Source organism: Carassius gibelio, chromosome A6, assembly GCF_023724105.1.
Source record: "Carassius gibelio isolate Cgi1373 ecotype wild population from Czech Republic chromosome A6, carGib1.2-hapl.c, whole genome shotgun sequence".
In the NCBI taxonomy this organism is placed as follows: Eukaryota; Metazoa; Chordata; class Actinopteri; order Cypriniformes; family Cyprinidae; genus Carassius; species Carassius gibelio.
In genome coordinates, this window is record NC_068376.1 from 10,207,867 (window position 1) to 10,235,159 (window position 27,293).

The 27,293-nt window shown below is 40.2% G+C and overlaps 2 protein-coding genes across 3 annotated transcripts; one reads left to right on the top strand and one right to left on the bottom strand.

Moving 5' to 3' along the window:
• The first annotated feature begins 4,561 nt into the window (after positions 1-4,561).
• LOC128015093 (uncharacterized) lies at positions 4,562-8,500 on the top strand. Its single transcript, XM_052598791.1, has 2 exons — positions 4,562-4,993; positions 7,172-8,500. Exons 1-2 carry the CDS (start codon positions 4,658-4,660, stop codon positions 8,498-8,500), a joined length of 1,665 nt encoding a protein of 554 aa, XP_052454751.1. The 5' UTR covers positions 4,562-4,657.
• A 300-nt stretch (positions 8,501-8,800) lies between these two features.
• On the bottom strand, positions 8,801-17,935 carry LOC128015456 (uncharacterized). 2 transcript variants are annotated; one of them, XM_052599287.1, is made up of 2 exons: positions 17,593-17,935; positions 8,801-10,181 (listed from the first exon to the last, which is right to left on the bottom strand). In XM_052599287.1, exons 1-2 carry the CDS (start codon positions 17,831-17,833, stop codon positions 8,875-8,877), a joined length of 1,548 nt encoding a protein of 515 aa, XP_052455247.1. In that variant the 5' UTR covers positions 17,834-17,935; the 3' UTR covers positions 8,801-8,874. The 2 variants fall into 2 exon arrangements, with proteins under 2 accessions (XP_052455247.1, XP_052455248.1); XM_052599288.1 differs by lacking the exon at positions 17,593-17,935 and adding an exon at positions 10,581-10,923.
• Positions 17,936-27,293: the final 9,358 nt, after the last annotated feature.

Below are 27,293 nucleotides of genomic sequence, written 5' to 3' on the forward strand. Positions count from 1 at the left end.
GAGATGGTCTTCATCCCTCCTGGGGTGGGGCCACTCTTCTCTTTAGAAATATGGCAAATAGTCTTAGTGTTTATACTTGACTAACTGGGGCCCAGGTCAGGAAGCAGACAGACTGGCTAAACCGACAGTCTACTAGCTGCCTCACGTCACAGAGGTCTGCTAATTCTCAGCACATAGAGACTCTTTCACCTAGATATCATACTATAGAGACTGTGTCTGTTCCCCGAACTAGAAAATACAAAAAAAACGCCCACACCAAGTTAAGATTAACAATTTAATTGAGGTTCAACAAATAAAAAACAAATGCAATATGGATAAACAAATGATAAAGCTTGGTTTGTTGAATATCAGATCCCTTTCTACGAAAACATTTTTTGTAAATAATATGATCACTGATCATAATCTAGATGTGCTCTGTTTGACAGAAACCTGGCTAAAACCTGATGATTACATTATTTTAAGTCCACCCCCCAAGATTACTGTTATAAACATGAGTCACGTCTAAAAGGCAAAGGGGGAGGTGTTGCTTGAATTTATAACAACGTTTTCAGGATTTCTCAGAGGGCAGGCTCAATTATAACTTGTTTGAAGTAATGGTGTTTCATATAACATTATCCAGAGAAACAAATGTTAATGATAATTCCCCTGTTATGTTTGTACTGGCTACTGTATACAGGCCACCAGGGCACCATACAGACTTTATTAAAGAGTTTGGTGATTTTACATCCGAGTTAGTTCTGACTGCAGATAAAGTTTTAATAGTTGGTGATTTTAATATCCATGTTGATAATGAAAAGGATGCATTGGGATCAGCATTTATAGACATTCTGAACTCTATTGGGGTTAGACAACACGTTTCAGGACCTACTCATTATCAAAATCATACTCTAGATTTAATACTGTCACATGGAATTGATGTTGATAGTGTTGAAATTACGCAGCCAATGATATATCTGATCATTATTTAGTTTTGTGCAAACGTCATATAGCCAAAATTTTAAATTTATAATTCTTGTTACCAGTATGGAAGAACCATCACTTCTACCACAAAAGACTGCTTTTTAATTTATCTTCCTGATGTATCCAAATTCCTTAGCATATCCAAAACCTCAGAACAACTTGATGATGTAACAGAAACTATGGACTCTCTCTTTTCTAGCATTTTAAATACAGTTGCTCCTTTACGCTTAAGGAAGTTTAAGGAAACCAGTATGACACCATGGTATAACGAGCATACTCGCACCCTAAAGAGAGCAGCCCAAAAAATGGAGAGCAGCTGGAGGAAAACAAAACTAGAGGTATTTCGTATTGCTTGGCGGGAAAGAAACCTATCCTACAGAAAAGCATTAAAAATGCTAAATCCAATTACTTTTTCTTCTCTTTTAGAACCAACATCACAGCAGTAATGACTTTATGAACTACTTTACTTATAAAATCAATACTAATAGAGATAAAATTTTAACCATTCAGCCTTAATTAAGTCTTAAGACCGCCATCAGTTCGTAGCAGTGAATGAAGATGTATCATATCGATCACAAGTGCAGTATGGAGTACCTCAAAGCTCAGTACTAGGGCCGCTACTCTTCACGCTTTATATGTTACCCTTGGGAGATATCATCAGGAAACATGGTGTTAGCTTTCACTGTTATGCTGATGATACGCTCTATATTTCTTCGCGGCCCAGTGAAACACACCAATTTGAAAAACGAATGGAATGCATAGTCGATATAAAAAACTGGATGATGAGTAATTTCTTACTGCTAAATTCTGAAAAAAACAAAAGGTGTTAATTATAGGACCTAAAAACTCTGCATGTAATAACCTAGAACACTGTCTAAGACTTGATGGCTGCTCTGTCAATTCTTCGTCATCAGTTAGGAACCTAGGTGTGCTATTTGATCGCAATCTTTCCTTAGAAAACCACGTTTCTAGCATTTGTAAAACTGCATTTTCCATCTCAAAAATATATCTAAATTACAGCCTATGCTTTCAATGTCAAATGCATGAATGTTAATCCATGCATTTATGACCTCAAGGTTAGATTATTGTAATGCTTAATTGGGTGGTTGTTCTGCACACTTAGAAAACAAACTACAGCTAGTCCAAAATGCAACAGCAAGAGTTCTTACTAGAACCAGGAAGTATGACCATATTAGCCCGGTCCTGTCAACACTGCACTGGCTCCCTATCAAACATTGTATAGATTTAAAAATATTGCTTATTACTTATAAAGCCCTGAAGGGTTTAGCACCTCAGTATTTGAATGAGATCCTTTTACATTATAATCCTCTACGTCCGCTACATTCTCAAAACTCAGGCAATTTGATAATCTAATTTGATCCTTTTCCTATTTGGCGCCTAAACTCTGGAATAACCTACCTAACATTGCGATATTGTTGACTTGATTGCAAATAAATGCACAGACACTATTTGACCTGAACAGAGATGACATCACTGATTTCAATAATGAACTGCCTTTAACTGTCATTTTGCATTATTGACACACTGTTTTCCTAATGAATGTTGTTCAGTTGCTTTGACGCAATGTATTTTGTTTAAAGAGCTATATAAATAAAGGTGACTTGACTTGACTAGCATATGTAATTTCTGCAAGGACACACCGACAAGTTGCAATCATGAGAACAGGTGAAATAATCATTATCACATTTGTATACACTTAAACAGGTGTTTAGGCATATTTTAGTTTTAAGATCCTTAGTGAAGAATTAAGAATGTTTTGATTAGGGGCTGAAATGTCATAACAAAGAGGTATGTTACTCTATCACGCGTGGGTGTGCAAAGTAAAGCTCATGATGAAGGAGATAACAAATAAGGCTTTTAATGATCCACCAGAGGGAAAAGGGCACATCCAAAAACAAATCCAAATAACTGAACATCATATTAATGTGGACAAAATTGAACAAAACAAACAAGGTATTTAAACACAAGGAAAGTAATGAGAAGAACAGGAACAGGTGGGGAGTAATCAATCAACTAAACTAAGAACGGCACATGACCAAATAGGACTGACAGTTAGTTGTTAGGTACAAATATGTTACTGAAAAATCTAATTAAAAATGGAGTTACCTATAACTGACAGTTGCACAGCACTCAGTTTCCCAGTGCGTTTGAGGCGGCACATATTCAGAGTCCTGACGGTGAACTTCTTAGCCTTCCACACATTCAAGTGAGGCTCTTTGGAGCGTTTGGCCCTAAGTTGGTGCACATGGTCCACATGGTAGTAGGAAATTTCATATATCTCATTCAACTGTTTACTGACTTTCTCCCTAACCAACTGAGGTAAAGGCTCACCTGACAGCTTGCAAGTCAAGACTTGCATGGTCAAGTCTTGAAAACGATGCTTGTTGTCTTGGAATGGGTCTGCTTTCTGTACCACCCCATCCTTTTGTTGATTCACAATTCTGACTTCTTGTTCTGGTGGATTCCGCTCCCATATCACATATCACATATCACAGCGCTTTTACTGTCTTGTAATGACTAATTCTATGTTATCACTGGAATTAGAAATGGCACAAATATCGAGGGCACATATCCAGCTCTAGAAAAAATAATAAATAAATAAAATAAAACATTTAACACTCGTCAACATTTTTTAAGCTGACATTTGTAAAATTCCTGTCATTATAACTTCTTGTAAGTTATGGGTCTAACCAGTTTGTGTGTGGGTGGGTGGGTGGTTGTGCTCTCTCTAAGTTGGGAACTTGCAGCTCAGTTAATCACCAAATACTTTTTTCAGATGGTTATAATGAGACAAAGCTGGAAAAGTTAATGAAGAAATGCACATCATTTTGGCTAATAATAATAATAATAATAATAATAATAATAATAATAATAATAATAATAATAATAACTCTCTTTCTTGAATATTCCTTCTGGATCCAGTATGCTTTGTGATTTTTAAATGCTCTACAGTAGATTGTGTTGCCAGCTGTTAGTCCACAGTTGAAAAAAATTCCTAAAGAATATGCAGTTTACATTGCATGGTTAGCACAGGGTATTCCTATGAATACAGCTGACATCAGGGCAGTGTCCCAGTGTATTCCCATCAGTTCCAGTCAGTGGTCTGCTGCTATCAGTTTTAATAGAAATACAAGTACGGGTGAACTACATTTGCAAGTTTTGAGTAGTAATGTTTCGAGAAGGGTCTGGCTGCTGCAGACTTGCACTTGCACTCTCAGACCCTTGTGCTTCCGCTAGCAACGCCACTTGCAGTCTTTATTTTTGTATTTTGTTTAAATCTCTCAACATTTTACAACAGTAGCCAGGTGGTGAAGACAAGAAAAAATAAACTAAATTACAATGTCACTTGCAATCGGCACTTGCACCGGCAAATCCGTGGCCAGAACAGCAGAATATGAACGCAATGCAAAAAAATCTTTCATTAAGCGTTTTCCTCCTGTAGAAAAAACAAACACTTAATATGGCATAATGTACTATTAAGATGCATTAAAGAGACCAAATTCGATATATAGTTATTACTTAATGTACTACAAGGCAAGCAGATGGCTATGAACACAATGCGCAAACTTTGTCCTCCCATAGAGCTTGGCAACCGACGTCACAGCGCAGTGCATTCTGGGACGTAAAAAGGAGGGCGCCACCATTTTGTGAGGCCACACAAAAATTTATCAAAACAATGTTGAAAAGTGGATTAAATGAACGAAATGTACTATATAGAGACAAACTTCTACCGGACGCAAGAAAACGGTACCTGGAAAAGATGGCAATGATCGGAAATCTGGATCCATATGAGGTGCCTTCAAGAGAATGTACTCGAGACCCCGACGATTTACCTCCTCTGACTTTTCCAGATATTTTTGTATATTTAGTATGTGGTGTGAGTGCTTATACCGAGGCTCAATTTCGTAATTTTAAATCTATGGAAGCCCACGTTCAGTTCACAAATGGCTGGGTCCATGACTTGGAAGCCTACAAATCGCCGAGTTGTGAAAACACCGTCGTCCGTACAAAGGTGAGTATCATCTTGCTTACCTACCTGCGATCACAAATGACCTATATATTATATACAACAATGTAAAAACATGTTCGTTAAATTATCTTTTTTTAAAAAAACACGGTGTCTCGTTCCTTGAATGAATAAGGTTTTGAACGAATTTAAGAATCGAGTGAGCCAGTGATTTATCTGCCCATTCAGATGGACAATTTTCCCGCCTCCCAATGTGCATACTATCTAGCCTATCTGCCCTAAATAGTATTGATCGTTTTATTGTCATCATTATTTATCCATGATGAGCCTAAACTAGGCAAGGTTTTAGCACAAAAGCACATTTAGCAAAATATTGTTTAATTATCAATATTGACAAAAATTCCTCCATTTCAGGCCCAAGAAGGAAAAAAGAGAGCTTATAAATAATAGTTCATTTAATAAGGCTACTTTTTCATTAAATGAAAACCTTTTTTTAAAAAAATTATGTGAAATTAGCAACAGGAACCAAATACAGTATTGTTCAAAATAATAGCAGTACAATGTTACTAACCAGAATAATCAAGGTTTTTAGTATATTTTTTATTGCTACGTGGCAAACAAGTTACCAGTAGGTTCAGTAGATTCTCAGAAAACAAATGAGACCCAGCATTCATGATATGCACGCTCTTAAGGCTGTGCAATTGGGCAATTAGTTGAAAGGGGTGTGTTCAAAAAAATAGCAGTGTCTACCTTTGACTGTACAAACTCAAAACTATTTTGTACAAACATTTTTTTTTTTCTGGGATTTAGCAATCCTGTGAATCACTAAACTAATATTTAGTTGTATGACCACAGTTTTTTTAAAACTGCTTGACATCTGTGTGGCATGGAGTCAACCAACTTGTGGCACCTCTCAGCTGTTATTCCACTCCATGATTCTTTAACAACATTCCACAATTCATTCACATTTCTTGGTTTTGCTTCAGAAACAGCATTTTTGATATCACCCCACAAGTTCTCAATTGGATTAAGGTCTGGAGATTGGGCTGGCCACTCCATAACATTAATTTTGTTGGTTTGGAACCAAGACTTTGCCCGTTTACTAGTGTGTTTTGGGTCATTGTCTTGTTGAAACAACCATTTCAAGGGCATGTCCTCTTCAGCATAGGGCAACATGACCTCTTCAAGTATTTTAACATATGCAAACTGATCCATGATCCCTGGTATGCGATAAATAGGCCCAACACCATAGTAGGAGAAACATGCCCATATCATGATGCTTGCACCTCCATGCTTCACTGTCTTCACTGTGTACTGTGGCTTGAATTCAGAGTTTGGGGGTCGTCTCACAAACTGCCTGTGGCCCTTGGACCCAAAAAGAACAATTTAACTCTCATCAGTCCACAAAATGTTCCTCCATTTCTCTTTAGGCCAGTTGATGTGTTCTTTGGCAAATTGTAACCTCTTCTGCACATGCCTTTTTTTTAACAGAGGGACTTTGCGGGGGATTCTTGAAAATAGATTAGCTTCACACAGACGTCTTCTAACTGTCACAGTACTTACAGGTAACTCCAGACTGTCTTTGATCATCCTGGAGGTGATCATTGGCTGAGCCTTTGCCATTCTGGTTATTCTTCTATCCATTTTGATGGTTGTCTTCCGTTTTCTTCCACGTCTCTCTGGTTTTGCTCTCCATTTTAAGGCATTGGAGATCATTTTAGCTGAACAGCCTATCATTTTTTGCACCTCTTTATAGGTTTTCCCCTCTCTAATCAACTTTTTAATCAAAGTACGCTGTTCTTCTGAACAATGTCTTGAACGACCCATTTTCCTCAGCTTTCAAATGCATGTTCAACAAGTGTTGGCTTCATCCTTAAATAGGGGCCACCTGATTCACACCTGTTTCTTCACAAAATTGATGACCTCAGTGATTGAATGCCACACTGCTATTTTTTTGAACACACCCCTTTCAACTAATTCAACTAATTGCCCAATTGCACAGCCTTAAGAGCGTGCATATCATGAATGCTGGGTCTCATTTGTTTTCTGAGAATCTACTGAACCTACTGGTAACTTGTTTGCCACGTAGCAATAAAAAAATATACGAAAAACCTTGATTATTCTGGTTAGTCACGTTGTACTGCTATTATTTTGAACAATACTGTATATATAATACTTTTGCCCACTGCTCTTTTCATTTACTGTTGTTCTGTATGTACACAGGTTATGCACTCACAGCGATTGAATGAGCCTCCTCTAAAGCCCTGGGTCATTGTGAGCAGCGCTGGAAAGGTGGAGTGTGCCCATTGTACCTGCATGGCAGGGATAGCTGAGACCTGTACTCATGTAGGTGCTCTCTTGTTTAAGTTGGAGGCAACAGTTCGAATTCGTGGCACAAAGACTGTCACTGATGTGCCAGCATACTGGGTTTTGCCCAGTAACTTAAGCAAGATTCACCCAGAAGTGGGATATAGGATCAACTATACCTCCTCAGTTGCACAAAGGAAGACATTAGACCAGCGAATAAATATGCAGCCCACAGCACCAGCCATAAGGAGTCGGGCACAGAAACTGAAAACTCCTCCAGGTAATCTTGAAGATTTATCCCCGCTTCTTGATACGTTACTGCACCATAGCAAGGCTGTTGGTTTGTCAGGGATGGAGAAGTACTATGCCCAATACACACAACACACAGCTGCTGCACCATCCTCTGCTTTACCTCCATGCCTGGCAAAATCCCTGTATGATGAAAGCATAGATGCAAGTGACCTGTCTGCTGTCCTGCTGGCCTGTGAGAAGCACATAAATGCTGTAAGTGTGACTGAAGAGCAGGCAGTAGCTGTAGAAGAGTACACCAGGCAACAACATCTGTCATCTGCATGGTATGATTACAGAAGCGGAAGAATTACAGCATCAAAAATGCATGCAGTATATGCCACCTCTCTGGAGAGGCCATCCCACACAGTTTTTACGCAGGTGTGTTACCCACACATACAGCACACAGTATCAACTGTTCAAACCAGATGGGGTATCAGTCATGAGGGGGATGCTAGAAAGGCCTACACTGAATCCAGAGCTGCATCTCACACAAACTTCAAAATTGAACCGTGTGGCTTTATAATTAACAGTAGCTTCCCTGAAATCGGAGCGTCACCGGATGGCCTGACTATGTGTGAATGCTGTGGGAAGGGCTGCCTGGAGGTGAAGTGTCCTTTCAAGTATCGGTCCTGCAACATCCAGCAGGCATTGGACATGAAGGACAAAGACTTTTGTCTCCAGTTGTCATCAGACAACCTTCAGTTGAAAAGACACCATCGCTTCTACACACAGATCCAGACACAAATTTTTGTCACCCAATCAAATCACTGTGATCTTGTTGTTTGGACCGAAAACGATTTCACAGTGGTGCGTGTCTTTCCAGACCAGGAGTTCTGGGAACCTCGTCTACAGAAAGCACAAGAATTCTTCAAGAAAGTGTGCCTCCCAGAACTTGTTGCAAAATATCACTCAAAGGACATGCAGCCTCATGTTCCAAGTGAAAAAGAGCAGTAGTAAAGAAGTGGCTGTTGTTCATGAAAGAATTGCACTTAGGCCTACTCAGTTAAGAGTTGTTGTTTTTTTTTATGTTTTACTTGACTCAGAGTATTAGCCTGTTACTTGAAAATTGTTACTTGAAATTCAGTGTTTCAAAGTAGTTCAACACAAGAAGCACAAGAAACAAAAACATTTGCAGGATCTTTTTTTTGTATTAAAAAATTTTTAATGTTCAAATTGTCATCCATTTTCATTTGAAGTATTTAATGTACAAATAGCATACCATGTTCATTCTAAAGAAGGTACACACACCCCAAATACAAACATGCTCAATATCAGGAGGGTACCACACATTCACACACACCAAATTTCTCCAGGGGTCTTTTTACCATTTAACATGCACACTTTTCTGTTTCATCTGGCCTTACAACAACACTTGGACACATGTTAACTAGAATACAACAAACATTAACTATTTTATCAAGAAAGGTAAATTCTTCATCCTTACAGGGAAGCAACAAACTAATTGGTATGGTGTTATGTAACAGTGTGTACTTATTGCGCAAGCTACCTATTACCCTTTCTACATGTATCCTAAGGTGTGCTATAGCACGTGTGTCTTCCACATCCTTAGCATCAAGTTGACATCTGTGTTTAGTGAATGCAGGAATTTTAACTTCCGCACACATCATTCCCACACTGTCTTTAATATTAAAGCCTCTGTCTGCTAACACTACATCACCAGGCAACAGTTTGTTAAGAAGCCCACAATTCTCGGTTATGTGCTTGTCAGATGCTCGTCCCCCCCATCCCTTAGAAATAAATGAAATTAGGCCTTGGGGTGTAATTCCTATCAAGTATTTCATTGTGTGTGTACCTTTGTAGTGGGAAAATGATTGTGCACGCGCCATTAAATTTGACGGCCTCTCTGTACGTATTTCAAAACAGTCAACAATAATCGCAACACGCTTTCCAAAAGCTTGCAGAAATTGAGGTGGCATTGTGGCTTGTAAACAGTGCCGCTCAGGCCAGTACAACAAGGGAGCGAGGCGTGCATACAGCACATCTATGGTGTCTGCAAAGGTAGCAGAAAGAGTTCTACGTGACACATTAAAAATGTGTGAAAGATGCTGGATTGGAAGATCAAGCCTTAGACGAATGAGTGTCAGTAAAACCATTTGAAACTGTGACAGCTTCTTTGCAACTGGCAGGAAGGGCTTAACAGTAGTAAACATTGAAAACAAAATTGCAAAACATGGAAGTCCCGTATAATATCGTACCTTCTCTGTATTATCTTTGAAAAACTCTTCATCCATCTTCAATTTGTTTAACTCAGACCTAAGCTCCCTATTTTCTTGCAAAAGGCGTGTTACTTCTGCACTGCTTTGCTCACAGAACTGGCATTCTACTCTTAGTCTCTTAGCCGCTAGTTGGTCTGTTTCTGTCGTTTCCCTGTATTCTTCCTCTTCCACAGCTGCCTCTGCTTGATCCCTATATCCCTCTTCTTCTGCATCTTCTCTCTCATCTTCGTTCATGATGTTTTGATCATTGTGGCCTCCTCCCTCAGATTCTCTCAAATGATGTCTATGCTGTCTGCGGGCATGCCGATCTGACACTGTGGCTGTGACTTCAGAGTGACCCAGGTGCAGGGCTGGAGCCCAGTCTGGATGAGACTCATCCATCTCATATGCTGGTTTACCTTTGGGGAGACAAAATTATCCGAATTGAATCTAAATATTGCAAACAACAGTGGGAATGCTATATACTTCAGTTCCAACTTAACTCATGTGGTAAACAATACTAACAGGTGGCACACATACAAATGTTAAGAGAATTTATCGTGCTTCAGTCATAGTGATCAAAAATTGGTCTCTAGATTCGGCTGGATTACCCCTCAGACATTCTGGGTGCTTTTTTTGATCACATTCATTTAGCGCACTTTATTTGAACTAGCCTAACTTAGCTTGCTCACTGTGCCACAGTGTCGACAGAATAGTGCTTAAGTTACAAAATGCAAAGGAACCTAAGACTACTCCACTCGGGAACAGAACAAAATAAGAACACATAATCATTTGCTAAGTGAAGTTTATTTACTTACCCGAATGAAAATGCCTGGAACACACTTTCAGTGATTGTGGGATGTCTGCGAAGTGTATGTCCGTGCGTCTTATGGCGGATATCCAGGCCATCCGTCTCCGCTTGGTTACATCGGACACACGACTCCCTTCATTCTGTTTCCAGGCCGGAAAACAATAAAAAGAAAGTCCGTTGTCTAATTTTTTGCCCCTTCGATCGTGTGAACGGACCTTACATCCAACGACACAACATGTTCTTCCCATAGCTACGACTTCATTGGCGCGTAACAACAAGTGGCCTCACAAAATGGCGATTTTTCCCATCAGCCACCGCGGCGCTAGATCAGTGACGTCACGCCCCCATCCCCTATACAGCAAAACGCTTAATGTGGCCTAATTACAGACTAAGATGATAAAGACAATTCAGTAGGCTTAGCTATGTCTTGTTGTTAACTCAACGTTAATACAGACCAGTAAATATGAACGTGCATTATGAAATGCATTAAGTGATTTTGAAAGGATCAACTCGGTACAGGCAAGCAGACGAGTGCAGAACGCAGTGCGTTAAATTGTACATTAAAGGTTTTCCTCCTATAGAAAATATGTAGCTTAATGGACAAAGGCAGTGATATAAACGAGTTTTAGACAGTTTATTCTATATGGAAGAATGCTTTACGTGAAACTTTGCGTATTACATTTATTCTGGGCTCACCTGCTCGCCTGTACATATCAGTTATGTGTTTTAATAATGTAGAGAAGCATACTGAGCTTGGCCTTTATCATCTTAGTCCATTATGCCAAATTTTGCAGTACGTGAGGAAAATATATACATATTCATTAAAATAATTAACTGTATATTTAATTTGACATTTTAATAGCATCTTAATACATTAAGCCATGTTAAGTGTTTATGTTTTTCTATGCAAATGTCATATTCTGGTGTTTTGGCCACGGATTTGCCAGTCTTGTCTTTTTCTAGCAGGACCCTGTACGTTATAGTACTAAATTAGTTTTAATCATTTAATCACCACCACAGCTTCTTGTATCCATTGGCAACATACACGATTTGTGTAGAATGCAAGTGACGTCATAGGTAGTGGAGAGTGCAAGTAGCGATTTCAAGTGACATTGTAATTTAGTTTCTTTTTTTTGTCTTCACCACCTGGTTACTGTTATAAAATGTTGGGAAATTCAAGCAAAAAGTAATAAAAAAAATCTGTGACGTGGAAGTGCAAGTGTCTGAGAGTGCAAGTCTGAGAGTGCAAGTGCAAGTCTGCAGCCAGACCCTATTGGGATGTTTCTACTAATTTTTTTTTTTTTTTTACTGTTCAAGCACAGTAATATAGATGTAGAGGTAGATATATTAATATCTGTAGTAAAAGTGTGGTGAGTTTTCACTGTTGCAATTCTGCAGATCTTTTTTTTATTGTGTCCAAATTACCACACTCTACAGTTAAAATGTTGCAGTTATTTATTTTTATTTTTTTTGTAAGGGTACAATACAATGTACATTGTGAACTGTATACAGTATAGTGAAACATATACTTGCATTAAGGAAATCCTCTTACAGTAGTCAAGATAACTCCAGTCCATATTCCCTACTTAAACCTAGACAGCTGGTGTTGTATATCAAGAGGAAGCATTTAAAATAATCTGTCCAAATAAAGATGTGGGAGATTTGGCCATGTGCAGTACAAGACAAAGCATGTTCATATGAACTACTTTAACAATCACTCATAGCATCATGATTCATAACTCTTCTGTATCAGGGACTATACATCAAAGGTCCATCACTGTTAGCATGATTTTTATGAGAGCATTTTGCTAACATAAACTCCATGCTAAGTATATATTTTTTTTCATATAATATTACATATAGAAATATTGTATGTATACAAATCCATCTTAATTTACATGCAAATTACATTTCACACAATGGCTGGTTTTCAATACTTTCTATCCAAGTCAGGAAATATTTGTTTACTGTTTAAAAGCTATTCGTACATGAAGTATTTTTAACTCTTGGTCGATTTACACATGAGCAAATGTTTTGTTTGTCACATACAAATAGCAATACGTGATGCAATACAATGTTTTTAGTGTATTTCACCATATGTTAGGCCAACCTAAATTTTATTTCAGAACAAATCTGAACTTTGTTCTGTTCCATATATTTCTAAATATGTTTTTGAAAGTAAATAACACTGTCTCTGTCAGTGAATGAACAGAGAAGCTTCTATGTAAAATCTTTGTCACAACAGAGAGTGAAGGTAAACAAACCAAAACAATTTTTGAGTGATCTCCATTTGGATCAGATTGCCATCATGGGCATTTTGGGCTTTGAGAATTTGTAAGTTTAAATCCAAGTTGACTGTCATATCAGTCAGCACAATATAAAAGATTGTTGAGTGCATGTTTAAGACATAGTGCATGAATAGAGTGCATGAATAGTAATTGTGTCATGCAAATATTATATGTAATTATCAATGAAGATTCGGGAGGAGCGCGTCAGATACTTAGCCTAATCATCACAGGTGGACCACAATCAAGTAATCAATCCCACAGTATAAATATCGCTGACTTACCTCTATCCATTGACGGTTTATCAGCATGCTGGTTCGCTTCGTCAGTCACCTTATCACAGACCCAATTTTCGTACCAACGAAGAGTGCTACACAGGGGATTTATAAGACCTGCTGCTTTTGCCGGACCCGAGATCATTTCTACCCAGCCAAACACGGCCGTTGAGCAGCATTAAGCGTCATCGCGACAGCTGCTATCCTCGCCAAGCCACACATCGTGGCCAATAGACCGTGCAACTCCGAGCTCGCCTGCTCGATACACGATGTGCCGCCCGAGACCGAGCTCTCGTCGAGCGCTGGATTGCAGCAGAAAGAATCCAACCACGGCTCAGTCTTTCACCACGGCGTTCCGGCCGAGTGGCAGTTTGAGGCCGATTTTAACGGCAGTTTGCATTCAAAGTGTTGCATCTAAAAGCAGTTTTGCGGCTAAAGTTTTGTTAAACTACGTCTTGACGTAGTTCCGTCTTCTAGTAGTGTTTTATGGCGGTTTTGGCAAACCAATGTAAAGGTGCATTACCGCCACCCGCTGATCCGGGGTGTGGATCCCGCATAGATTTGGACTGATGATGCCACTTTTTTTAACCACGAAGCCAAAGGCATTAGGTTAGATTATTGTAATGCCTCGTTCTCAGGCCTTCCAGCTAAATCGCTGAGCAAGCTTCAGTGTATATACAAATTCTGCCGCACGCTTGTACTTCTCCTCGCGAACACATTACACCGGTTCTTTCACAATTACACGGGCTTCCCGTAAACGTGAGAATTGATTTTAAAATTCTTATCTTAACATACTAGGCACTTCATGGGACTGCACCTGAGTATCTTTGTGAACTCCTCAGTCCTGATATTCCATCACGCTCTCTTCGCTCTACTAACTCTCTTTCACTTCACCAGCCATAATGTGAGCTAAAGACCATGGGGGAAAGAGCCTTTTCATATAAAGCCCCTAAGCTATGGAATGTACTTCTTCTGAACGTCAGATAGCACCTATGTTGGGCGATTTTAAAAAGTTGATTAAGTCCCATTTATTCAAGACTGTCTGTCTTTAATGAATTGTTGTATTGCTTTTGGCGTTTGTTCCTACAAATAAAATGCATTATTATTATTATTATTATTATTATTATTATTATTATTATTGTTTCATTCGCCTTACCGCGCACGTTTAAACCTCGCCGAAATGATACAGACATAAGTTCCAAAAAAAAAAAAAAAAACTTAAGTCTCTGGATAAAAGCGCCTGCTAAATGCTTAATTTAATTTAACATTTTAATTTCCATGCAAGTCTTCTGGTAAGACCAAATCATTTAGGTACCATTCACTGGCGTGATCACTCAAAATTAATCTAAAACGCATCTGCCCTCGTGTTTTGATGCAGGATAGCAAGTGTGAGTAAAATTACCATCGCTTTTTAATGACCGTAATACGAAAAAACCTGAAAGTAAATCTCTTTAGAAACCACTTGGAAGTGAATAGCACATAACTGCTGTTAACCCATTTGCTGCAAGCATCGCCAACGGCCCCAGTCTACGTTTCATTTTCACAGCACGTTAAACATCACTCTCTTACTTGATCTGGATAAACCGCGCATCAATTGAAGTCCAAAGACTTTGGCTTTTATATTTGACCAATATTTCGATAAAAAATAATTCCAGTGATTAATTTTCCATCATGTCAGGAAAACTATTCCTATTCCTGAATGGTAAACGTCAAAGTGTTAGCTCGTGGACAAATGTTGATCATGGATCTAGTCAGAAAGAATCATGAACAGAAACATCTTTATTTTGGGTATATAATTTCTGCCTCCATGCCAAAAATGGGGGGTGTCTGGTAAGGGGTTAACGTTACTGCTATAATCATGTCTTTTGGTACAACGCCTTACAAGACTAAACATGCTCAATCGTTTCCAAAAGCCTCTGTTTCCACAGTCCATAATACAACGTGAAAACAGCGTTCCAAACGTATCCACTCGGGAGTCCGTCTAAAGAGCCCGGAGGCCAAATGAGAGGAAGATGCTTTTCCAACAGGAACATAAGGTGGACAAGGCCTGAGGAATTGTCAAATCAGGCAACAAATTGCTAAGCTGGTAACACAGTAGGCTACCCATCCATTTTTAGCTTGCCCCATCAAATTTTACTAACACTTTTTACTCTTCCCACAGCCAACATCTACAGCAGCCGAAGCAAGTAGCCTTTCATGTACCTCCTCACCGCCGCAGCAGTGTCTGCTCCCGCAGGAGCCTTTCCTGTACCTCCCCACCGCCGCTGCAGTGTCTGCTCCCGCAGGAGCCTTTCCTGTACCTCCCCACCGCCGCTGCAGTGTCTGCTCCCGCAGGAGCCTTTCCTGTACAGCCAACATCTACAGCAGCCGAAGCAAGTAGCCTTTCATGTACCTCCCCACCGCCGCTGCAGTGTCTGCTCCCGCAGGAGCCTTTCCTGTACAGCCAACATCTACAGCAGCCGAAGCAAGTAGCCTTTCATGTACCTCCTCACTGCCGCAGCAGTGTCTGCTCCCGCAGGAGCCTTTCCTGTACCTCCCCACCGCCGCTGCAGTGTCTGCTCCCGCAGGAGCCTTTCCTATACCTCCTCACTGCCGCGCAGTGTCTGCTCCCGCAGGAGCCTTCCTACACCTCCTCACTGCCGCGCAGTGTCTGCTCCCGCAGGAGCCTTTCCTGTACCTCCACACTGCCGTAGCAGTGTCTGCTCCCGCAGGAGCCTTTCCCGTTCTCCCCACTGCCGTAGCAGCGTCTGCTCCCGCAGGAGCCTTTCCTACACCTAAATATATATAAAAAAAAAAAAAAATACCACACATCACCTCCGCCTAAAGGCATGCCATGCATCCGAGGTTGCGGTGATAGCATCATGTATCGACAATAGCCAAGACGATATTAGGCCCATTCTCCAACCAACGTTTTTTTATAATAATCATTAGGCGGCCTACCATAATTCGGCTATCAAACCGCTCCGTTATCCCATCTCAGCACTGAATTTCCCGCTCCCCCGTGCTCTCAAAGGATGATGTGAGCCGGTAGGTTTAAAAAAAAAAAAAAAAAAAAAAAAAAAAAAAAACAATTCACTGGACAAGCGAGATGACCGTAGTGCCGACTACATGAACTAGCAGTATTTAAATATAGTATTTATACTTAATACCAGTGTATCAATACGTCCGAAAGTATATTTTTTGATTATTGGTGATTCCATAGGCTCTTTTCGTGCACCTGCATGGTCAAAATGGTAAATAGTAAGCTCAGACAGTATAAAGAATCTTTCTCTTACTCCACCCATGCACGATTACATCGTCGATATGTACCATCGATCTCACATGCTGACAATGACCACATCGCCGATACATGGCACCTATTTGGGGTACACTGGCACAGGAAATCCAATTTATTTTTGCACGCTTAATTTCGGATACTATGACAGCACCAAGATTTTTCAGACTCATTATCGGAAGCAGCTCATTGGATTTGTTAAACAATTATTCAAGTAAGCCTCACAGCGTCTACCCTCGTAGACAAATAAATCATCCTTAGTATCGAACTCCCTGCCAGGCGCTGCAAGTGGGCTCCCGGTTGAACCAACCTTTGCCTTCTCCATTCAACTATTAGCAAAGCTTACTCGTTTGACATCGCAAGTATTAAAATCCTGCCAGATGCTTTCCCACTTAATCAATCTTGGACTTTCCAATCCGACCACCAGCGAAGCTTACCCGATTAAAAAAGGCCGATTAACCCAAAAAAAAAAAAAAAGTGACATTTACCTATCGCACACCAATGAGTACATTGCAGCCCAAACAAATTTTCCCTCCGATGGCAAGATGTACCCATCCAATACCGCAAGTTACGCTTTCGCCGAACACTAACGGGCTCTTTGCAGATAAAACAATCTCAATTTTCCCTCCGATGGCTGGAGAGACTACCCATCTGGTGTTGCGAATTTTAATAAATATAATAAAAATAAAAATAAATATAGAAAATAAATAAATAAATAATAAATAAAAAGACTAAGCTCCTGTCGGACGAAGGTAAGAGCCTCCCGGCCGGACAACCTTTTCCGTCCTTCAGCCAGAGAGGTTTACCCATTCGATTCCTGGAGCTAAGCTCCTATCGGACGTCGGTCCGAGCCTCCCGGCTAGACAACCTGACCTTTTCTACCCTTGGCCAGCGAGGCTTACCCGCCCGATGCGAGTGCTCCCATCGGACGCTGGCGACAGCCTCCTGGCCAGCCAACCACGACCTTACCACGTGGTTTAGGTTACAAACCTACAAGCAAGCTGTTCAAATACTGCAAGTACCAAACACACAAATAAACCCTCCTTCCTTGCTATGGTCGCCAAGGCTAACCCGTCTCTTGCCGGGAGTAGCAGACTCCCTTAAAACGCTGACGACAGCCTAACGACCACACAAACGTACCTTTTCCATCCATAATCATTTGCTAAGTGAAGTTTATTTACTTACCCGAATGAAAATGCCTGGAACACACTTTCAGTGATCGTGGGATGTCTGCGAAGTGTATGTCCGTGCGTCTTATGGCGGATATCCAGGCCATCCGTCTCCGCTTGGTTACATCGGACACACGACTCCCTTCATTCTGTTTCCAGGCCGGAAAACAATAAAAAGAAAGTCCGTTGTCTAATTTTTTGCCCCTTCGATCGTGTGAACGGACCTTACATCCAACGACACAACATGTTCTTCCCATAGCTACGACTTCATTGGCGCGTAACAACAAGTGGCCTCACAAAATGGCGATTTTTCCCATCAGCCACCGCGGCGCTAGATCAGTGACGTCACGCCCCCATCCCCTATACAGCAAAACGCTTAATGTGGCCTAATTACAGACTAAGATGATAAAGACAATTCAGTAGGCTTAGCTATGTCTTGTTGTTAACTCAACGTTAATACAGACCAGTAAATATGAACGTGCATTATGAAATGCATTAAGTGATTTTGAAAGGATCAACTCGGTACAGGCAAGCAGACGAGTGCAGAACGCAGTGCGTTAAATTGTACATTAAAGGTTTTCCTCCTATAGAAAATATGTAGCTTAATGGACAAAGGCAGTGATATAAACGAGTTTTAGACAGTTTATTCTATATGGAAGAATGCTTTACGTGAAACTTTGCGTATTACATTTATTCTGGGCTCACCTGCTCGCCTGTACATATCAGTTATGTGTTTTAATAATGTAGAGAAGCATACTGAGCTTGGCCTTTATCATCTTAGTCCATTATGCCAAATTTTGCAGTACGTGAGGAAAATATATACATATTCATTAAAATAATTAACTGTATATTTAATTTGACATTTTAATAGCATCTTAATACATTAAGCCATGTTAAGTGTTTATGTTTTTCTATGCAAATGTCATATTCTGGTGTTTTGGCCACGGATTTGCCAGTCTTGTCTTTTTCTAGCAGGACCCTGTACGTTATAGTACTAAATTAGTTTTAATCATTTAATCACCACCACAGCTTCTTGTATCCATTGGCAACATACACGATTTGTGTAGAATGCAAGTGACGTCATAGGTAGTGGAGAGTGCAAGTAGCGATTTCAAGTGACATTGTAATTTAGTTTCTTTTTTTTGTCTTCACCACCTGGTTACTGTTATAAAATGTTGGGAAATTCAAGCAAAAAGTAATAAAAAAAATCTGTGACGTGGAAGTGCAAGTGTCTGAGAGTGCAAGTCTGAGAGTGCAAGTGCAAGTCTGCAGCCAGACCCTATTGGGATGTTTCTACTAATTTTTTTTTTTTTTTTTACTGTTCAAGCACAGTAATATAGATGTAGAGGTAGATATATTAATATCTGTAGTAAAAGTGTGGTGAGTTTTCACTGTTGCAATTCTGCAGATCTTTTTTTTATTGTGTCCAAATTACCACACTCTACAGTTAAAATGTTGCAGTTATTTATTTTTATTTTTTTTGTAAGGGTACAATACAATGTACATTGTGAACTGTATACAGTATAGTGAAACATATACTTGCATTAAGGAAATCCTCTTACAGTAGTCAAGATAACTCCAGTCCATATTCCCTACTTAAACCTAGACAGCTGGTGTTGTATATCAAGAGGAAGCATTTAAAATAATCTGTCCAAATAAAGATGTGGGAGATTTGGCCATGTGCAGTACAAGACAAAGCATGTTCATATGAACTACTTTAACAATCACTCATAGCATCATGATTCATAACTCTTCTGTATCAGGGACTATACATCAAAGGTCCATCACTGTTAGCATGATTTTTATGAGAGCATTTTGCTAACATAAACTCCATGCTAAGTATATATTTTTTTTCATATAATATTACATATAGAAATATTGTATGTATACAAATCCATCTTAATTTACATGCAAATTACATTTCACACAATGGCTGGTTTTCAATACTTTCTATCCAAGTCAGGAAATATTTGTTTACTGTTTAAAAGCTATTCGTACATGAAGTATTTTTAACTCTTGGTCGATTTACACATGAGCAAATGTTTTGTTTGTCACATACAAATAGCAATACGTGATGCAATACAATGTTTTTAGTGTATTTCACCATATGTTAGGCCAACCTAAATTTTATTTCAGAACAAATCTGAACTTTGTTCTGTTCCATATATTTCTAAATATGTTTTTGAAAGTAAATAACACTGTCTCTGTCAGTGAATGAACAGAGAAGCTTCTATGTAAAATCTTTGTCACAACAGAGAGTGAAGGTAAACAAACCAAAACAATTTTTGAGTGATCTCCATTTGGATCAGATTGCCATCATGGGCATTTTGGGCTTTGAGAATTTGTAAGTTTAAATCCAAGTTGACTGTCATATCAGTCAGCACAATATAAAAGATTGTTGAGTGCATGTTTAAGACATAGTGCATGAATAGTAATTGTGTCATGCAAATATTATATGTAATTATCAATGAAGATTCGGGAGGAGCGCGTCAGATACTTAGCCTAATCATCACAGGTGGACCACAATCAAGTAATCAATCCCACAGTATAAATATCGCTGACTTACCTCTATCCATTGACGGTTTATCAGCATGCTGGTTCGCTTCGTCAGTCACCTTATCACAGACCCAATTTTCGTACCAACGAAGAGTGCTACACAGGGGATTTATAAGACCTGCTGCTTTTGCCGGACCCGAGATCATTTCTACCCAGCCAAACACGGCCGTTGAGCAGCATTAAGCGTCATCGCGACAGCTGCTATCCTCGCCAAGCCACACATCGTGGCCAATAGACCGTGCAACTCCGAGCTCGCCTGCTCGATACACGATGTGCCGCCCGAGACCGAGCTCTCGTCGAGCGCTGGATTGCAGCAGAAAGAATCCAACCACGGCTCAGTCTTTCACCACGGCGTTCCGGCCGAGTGGCAGTTTGAGGCCGCTTCCTCTAGCGGCGCAGACTAATACATTTCCAGGCGAAGACGCTAAAAAAAAACAGGTTCTTCTTTTTCTTCATTGGATTTTAACGGCAGTTTGCATTCAAAGTGTTGCATCTAAAAGCAGTTTTGCGGCTAAAGTTTTGTTAAACTACGTCTTGACGTAGTTCCGTCTTCTAGTAGTGTTTTATGGCGGTTTTGGCAAACCAATGTAAAGGTGCATTACCGCCACCCGCTGATCCGGGGTGTGGATCCCGCATAGATTTGGACTGATGATGCCACTTTTTTTAACCACGAAGCCAAAGGCATTAGGTTAGATTATTGTAATGCCTCGTTCTCAGGCCTTCCAGCTAAATCGCTGAGCAAGCTTCAGTGTATATACAAATTCTGCCGCACGCTTGTACTTCTCCTCGCGAACACATTACACCGGTTCTTTCACAATTACACGGGCTTCCCGTAAACGTGAGAATTGATTTTAAAATTCTTATCTTAACATACTAGGCACTTCATGGGACTGCACCTGAGTATCTTTGTGAACTCCTCAGTCCTGATATTCCATCACGCTCTCTTCGCTCTACTAACTCTCTTTCACTTCACCAGCCATAATGTGAGCTAAAGACCATGGGGGAAAGAGCCTTTTCATATAAAGCCCCTAAGCTATGGAATGTACTTCTTCTGAACGTCAGATAGCACCTATGTTGGGCGATTTTAAAAAGTTGATTAAGTCCCATTTATTCAAGACTGTCTGTCTTTAATGAATTGTTGTATTGCTTTTGGCGTTTGTTCCTACAAATAAAATGCATTATTATTATTATTATTATTATTATTATTATTATTATTGTTTCATTCGCCTTACCGTGCACGTTTAAACCTCGCCGAAATGATACAGACATAAGTTCCAAAAAAAAAAAAAAAAACTTAAGTCTCTGGATAAAAGCGCCTGCTAAATGCTTAATTTAATTTAACATTTTAATTTCCATGCAAGTCTTCTGGTAGGACCAAATCATTTAGGTACCATTCACTGGCGTGATCACTCAAAATTAATCTAAAACGCATCTGCCCTCGTGTTTTGATGCAGGATAGCAAGTGTGAGTAAAATTACCATCGCTTTTTAATGACCGTAATACGAAAAAACCGGAAAGTAAATCTCTTTAGAAACCACTTGGAAGTGAATAGCACATAACTGCTGTTAACCCATTTGCTGCAAGCATCGCCAACGGCCCCAGTCTACGTTTCATTTTCACAGCACGTTAAACATCACTCTCTTACTTGATCTGGATAAACCGCGCATCAATTGAAGTCCAAAGACTTTGGCTTTTATATTTGACCAATATTTCGATAAAAAATAATTCCAGTGATTAATTTTCCATCATGTCAGGAAAACTATTCCTATTCCTGAATGGTAAACGTCAAAGTGTTAGCTCGTGGACAAATGTTGATCATGGATCTAGTCAGAAAGAATCATGAACAGAAACATCTTTATTTTGGGTATATAATTTCTGCCTCCATGCCAAAAATGGGGGGTGTCTGGTAAGGGGTTAACGTTACTGCTATAATCATGTCTTTTGGTACAACGCCTTACAAGACTAAACATGCTCAATCGTTTCCAAAAGCCTCTGTTTCCACAGTCCATAATACAACGTGAAAACAGCGTTCCAAACGTATCCACTCGGGAGTCCGTCTAAAGAGCCCGGAGGCCAAATGAGAGGAAGATGCTTTTCCAACAGGAACATAAGGTGGACAAGGCCTGAGGAATTGTCAAATCAGGCAACAAATTGCTAAGCTGGTAACACAGTAGGCTACCCATCCATTTTTAGCTTGCCCCATCAAATTTTACTAACACTTTTTACTCTTCCCACAGCCAACATCTACAGCAGCCGAAGCAAGTAGCCTTTCATGTACCTCCTCACCGCCGCAGCAGTGTCTGCTCCCGCAGGAGCCTTTCCTGTACCTCCCCACCGCCGCTGCAGTGTCTGCTCCCGCAGGAGCCTTTCCTGTACCTCCCCACCGCCGCTGCAGTGTCTGCTCCCGCAGGAGCCTTTCCTGTACAGCCAACATCTACAGCAGCCGAAGCAAGTAGCCTTTCATGTACCTCCCCACCGCCGCTGCAGTGTCTGCTCCCGCAGGAGCCTTTCCTGTACAGCCAACATCTACAGCAGCCGAAGCAAGTAGCCTTTCATGTACCTCCTCACTGCCGCAGCAGTGTCTGCTCCCGCAGGAGCCTTTCCTGTACCTCCCCACCGCCGCTGCAGTGTCTGCTCCCGCAGGAGCCTTTCCTATACCTCCTCACTGCCGCGCAGTGTCTGCTCCCGCAGGAGCCTTCCTACACCTCCTCACTGCCGCGCAGTGTCTGCTCCCGCAGGAGCCTTTCCTGTACCTCCACACTGCCGTAGCAGTGTCTGCTCCCGCAGGAGCCTTTCCCGTTCTCCCCACTGCCGTAGCAGCGTCTGCTCCCGCAGGAGCCTTTCCTACACCTAAATATATATATTAAAAAAAAAAAAAATACCACACATCACCTCCGCCTAAAGGCATGCCATGCATCCGAGGTTGCGGTGATAGCATCATGTATCGACAATAGCCAAGACGATATTAGGCCCATTCTCCAACCAACGTTTTTTTATAATAATCATTAGGCGGCCTACCATAATTCGGCTATCAAACCGCTCCGTTATCCCATCTCAGCACTGAATTTCCCGCTCCCCTGTGCTCTCAAAGGATGATGTGAGCCCGTAGGTTTAAAAAAAAAAAAAAAAAAAAAAAAAAAACAATTCACTGGACAAGCGAGATGACCGTAGTGCCGACTACATGAACTAGCAGTATTTAAATATAGTATTTATACTTAATACCAGTGTATCAATACGTCCGAAAGTATATTTTTTGATTATTGGTGATTCCATAGGCTCTTTTCGTGCACCTGCATGGTCAAAATGGTAAATAGTAAGCTCAGACAGTATAAAGAATCTTTCTCTTACTCCACCCATGCACGATTACATCGTCGATATGTACCATCGATCTCACATGCTGACAATGACCACATCGCCGATACATGGCACCTATTTGGGGTACACTGGCACAGGAAATCCAATTTATTTTTGCACGCTTAATTTCGGATACTATGACAGCACCAAGATTTTTCAGACTCATTATCGGAAGCAGCTCATTGGATTTGTTAAACAATTATTCAAGTAAGCCTCACAGCGTCTACCCTCGTAGACAAATAAATCATCCTTAGTATCGAACTCCCTGCCAGGCGCTGCAAGTGGGCTCCCGGTTGAACCAACCTTTGCCTTCTCCATTCAACTATTAGCAAAGCTTACTCGTTTGACATCGCAAGTATTAAAATCCTGCCAGATGCTTTCCCACTTAATCAATCTTGGACTTTCCAATCCGACCACCAGCGAAGCTTACCCGATTAAAAAAGGCCGATTAACCCAAAAAAAAAAAAAAGTGACATTTACCTATCGCACACCAATGAGTACATTGCAGCCCAAACAAATTTTCCCTCCGATGGCAAGATGTACCCATCCAATACCGCAAGTTACGCTTTCGCCGAACACTAACGGGCTCTTTGCAGATAAAACAATCTCAATTTTCCCTCCGATGGCTGGAGAGACTACCCATCTGGTGTTGCGAATTTTAATAAATATAATAAAAATAAAAATAAATATAGAAAATAAATAAATAAATAATAAATAAAAAGACTAAGCTCCTGTCGGACGAAGGTAAGAGCCTCCCGGCCGGACAACCTTTTCCGTCCTTCAGCCAGAGAGGTTTACCCATTCGATTCCTGGAGCTAAGCTCCTATCGGACGTCGGTCCGAGCCTCCCGGCTAGACAACCTGACCTTTTCTACCCTTGGCCAGCGAGGCTTACCCGCCCGATGCGAGTGCTCCCATCGGACGCTGGCGACAGCCTCCTGGCCAGCCAACCACGACCTTACCACGTGGTTTAGGTTACAAACCTACAAGCAAGCTGTTCAAATACTGCAAGTACCAAACACACAAATAAACCCTCCTTCCTTCCTATGGTCGCCAAGGCTAACCCGTCTCTTGCCGGGAGTAGCAGACTCCCTTAAAACGCTGACGACAGCCTAACGACCACACAAACGTACCTTTTCCATCCTACGGCCTGCGAGGCTCACCCAGTTTTGTCCCCGCCAGACGCTGGCAAGAGCCTCCTGGGCACCTATCGTTACCTTTTCTGTCCGCCATCAGGAGAGGCTTACCCGTTCGATGCGTGTGCTCCCTTCGGACGCCGGCGAGAGCCTCCCGGTTAGACAACCTTACCTTTTCCTTTTCTATGGTCAGCGAGGCTTACCCGTTCGATGCGCGTGCTCCCTTCGGACGCTGGCGAGAGCCTCCTGGACAGACTTGCTTTACGTTTCCACTCTACGGTCGGCGAGGCTTACCAGTTCAATGTGTGTGCTCCCTTCGGACGTCGGTAACAGTCTCTCGGCCACGCAACTTACCTTTCCATAACCCTAACAACGAGATGACTTCTCAGAAACCAAATCAGCCCCCGCCAGTACTCTGCTTTTTGGGGGGGCATTCTTTAAGCTGGCGGCTGTCCTCTTGTACATTTGCCTTTTTGGGGGGTACTCTAGGTTCGGGCAATTCCCGAGCTCGGAGCCCTTCCCCGGACAGCACGCCAAATACGCATACCATACCTCAGCTAATTATATGTAAGCGTGAACTAGTGAAATGTAATTATCAATGAAGATTCGGGAGGAGCGCGTCAGATACTTAGCCTAATCATCACAGGTGGACCACAATCAAGTAATCAGTCCCACAGTATAAATATCGCTGACTTACCTCTATCCATTGACGGTTTCTCAGCATCCCTCCTCCACCCCATCTCCTCACTTCAAGTTCACTTTACAATATACGGGGAAGGGGGGGTACTCTAGGTTCGGGCGATTCCCGAGCTCGGAGCCCTTCCCCGGACAGCACGCCAAATATGCATACCATACCTCAGCTAATTATATGTAAGCGGGAACTAGTGAAATGCCTGGTAAATTTTCCAGAAGTCCCCAGTCAAGTAATAAGAACCATGCCCTAATAGTATTCTTTTTGTCAGATGATTAGCAAACTCTGTTATAATGTTAATATCCATGACCAAAGACCGTAAGATGTGTATATTATAGCACATTGACTGGAAATAAAAATGTAAGCTATTTTTTGTGTACTTATAATCTAACATTAACATATCGTTTTAATTAATGAAATATTAATGAAAACTATAGGACTATAATGATTTATTATTAGCATTAAGATTGTTATGACTATAATTGTTATGAATGCAAGTTTAATAAATATTCATATGTGTGTGAAATGTGGAACTACTGATCTGTTAGGCAATATTAGATTTTTGATCATGGGCCCTAATGAAAGTTATTATAAATTGTTATCACATTTTTGTTTATCATATGTTCATATTCAGGGCCGTGGTGAATTACTGCTGCCTTTCAAAGTTATTCAAACTGTGGACAGTTTAAAGTTTAAATAAAGTTTATCTGTGAATGTTTCCTTAGGTCATACATTAATTAGCCTATATCTTATACTTATGAATTATATTTGTAGTAAAATTCAGTTTCCAGTGCATACAGTACTTGTGTATGTTGTACTTTGATACAATATTTTTATAGTCTTTTAAAAACCAAACTTTGACTGAGACTTTAACATTTGTGATTGTGCCCGAGAGGTTTTTGTTTGTTTGTTTGTTTGTTTGTTTGTTATATTAAAACGTAAAACAAGGACTTTTGATTTTTACAAGGATGATACAAGTTGAAAATGACTTATTTTTAACAGCAATTTCATAAAGAATATGCAGGAACAGTCCCATTGTTAAAATATTGAGTACTTTTACATTTTTTTTTTCTTTAGATTTTTTAAACGAGAAATGAGATTCAATTTATCTAGCCATTATTTTCCTTTTTATTTTTATTACATTTAAAATGCAAAAGAGGCAGAGGTGTAAAAAGGTACTCAAAAATTTTACTCAAGTGACTGTACAAGTATGTGGTCAAAATCATACTAAAAGAGTACAACTTTAAATTGTACTCAAGTATTAAAAAAGTAGAACTACTTTTTTTCTGACAGATAATACTGAAAAATGTTAAAGGGAGAGAACAAAAAAATAAAAAATAAAATGGTACAGGTCAAACATGTAAATTTACTTCAACAACAACAATTAAAATGAAACCCAGCGGAACACCAAAAAAATAAAAATAATAAATAAATACAGGGAAAGGGATTAAAAGGAAATTCAATTTCCACCCTCATGCCAGCCTATATGACTTTCATTTATCTGATATACACAAACTAAGAGTTTTAGAAAAAAATAAAAATAAATGATCTTTATACAGTCGTGCCCAAAAATATTGGCACCCTTGGTAAATATGATCAAATAAGGCTGTGAAAATTAATCTGCATTGTTAATCCTTTTTATCTTTTTTTTTTTTTTTTTTTTTTACATTTCACAAAAATGTATCCTTTCATTGGATAATAAGAAATTTAAAATGGGGTGAAATATCATTATGAAATAACTGTTTTTCTCTAATACTAGTTGGACACAATTATTAGCACCCCTAGAAATTCTTATGAGTAAAGTATCTCTGAAGTATATTCTCTTTCATATTCACAATTTTGAGCACTCCAACGTGATTATAAACATGAAATTATCGAGCCATGGCCATGGTAATTTAGCAGTGCTCCCCTTTTTCCAAAAAAGGGTTGCCTATGAGCGTGCTAATCTGAGCTCGGAGTTCTGCTCTCGTATGAGACGGAG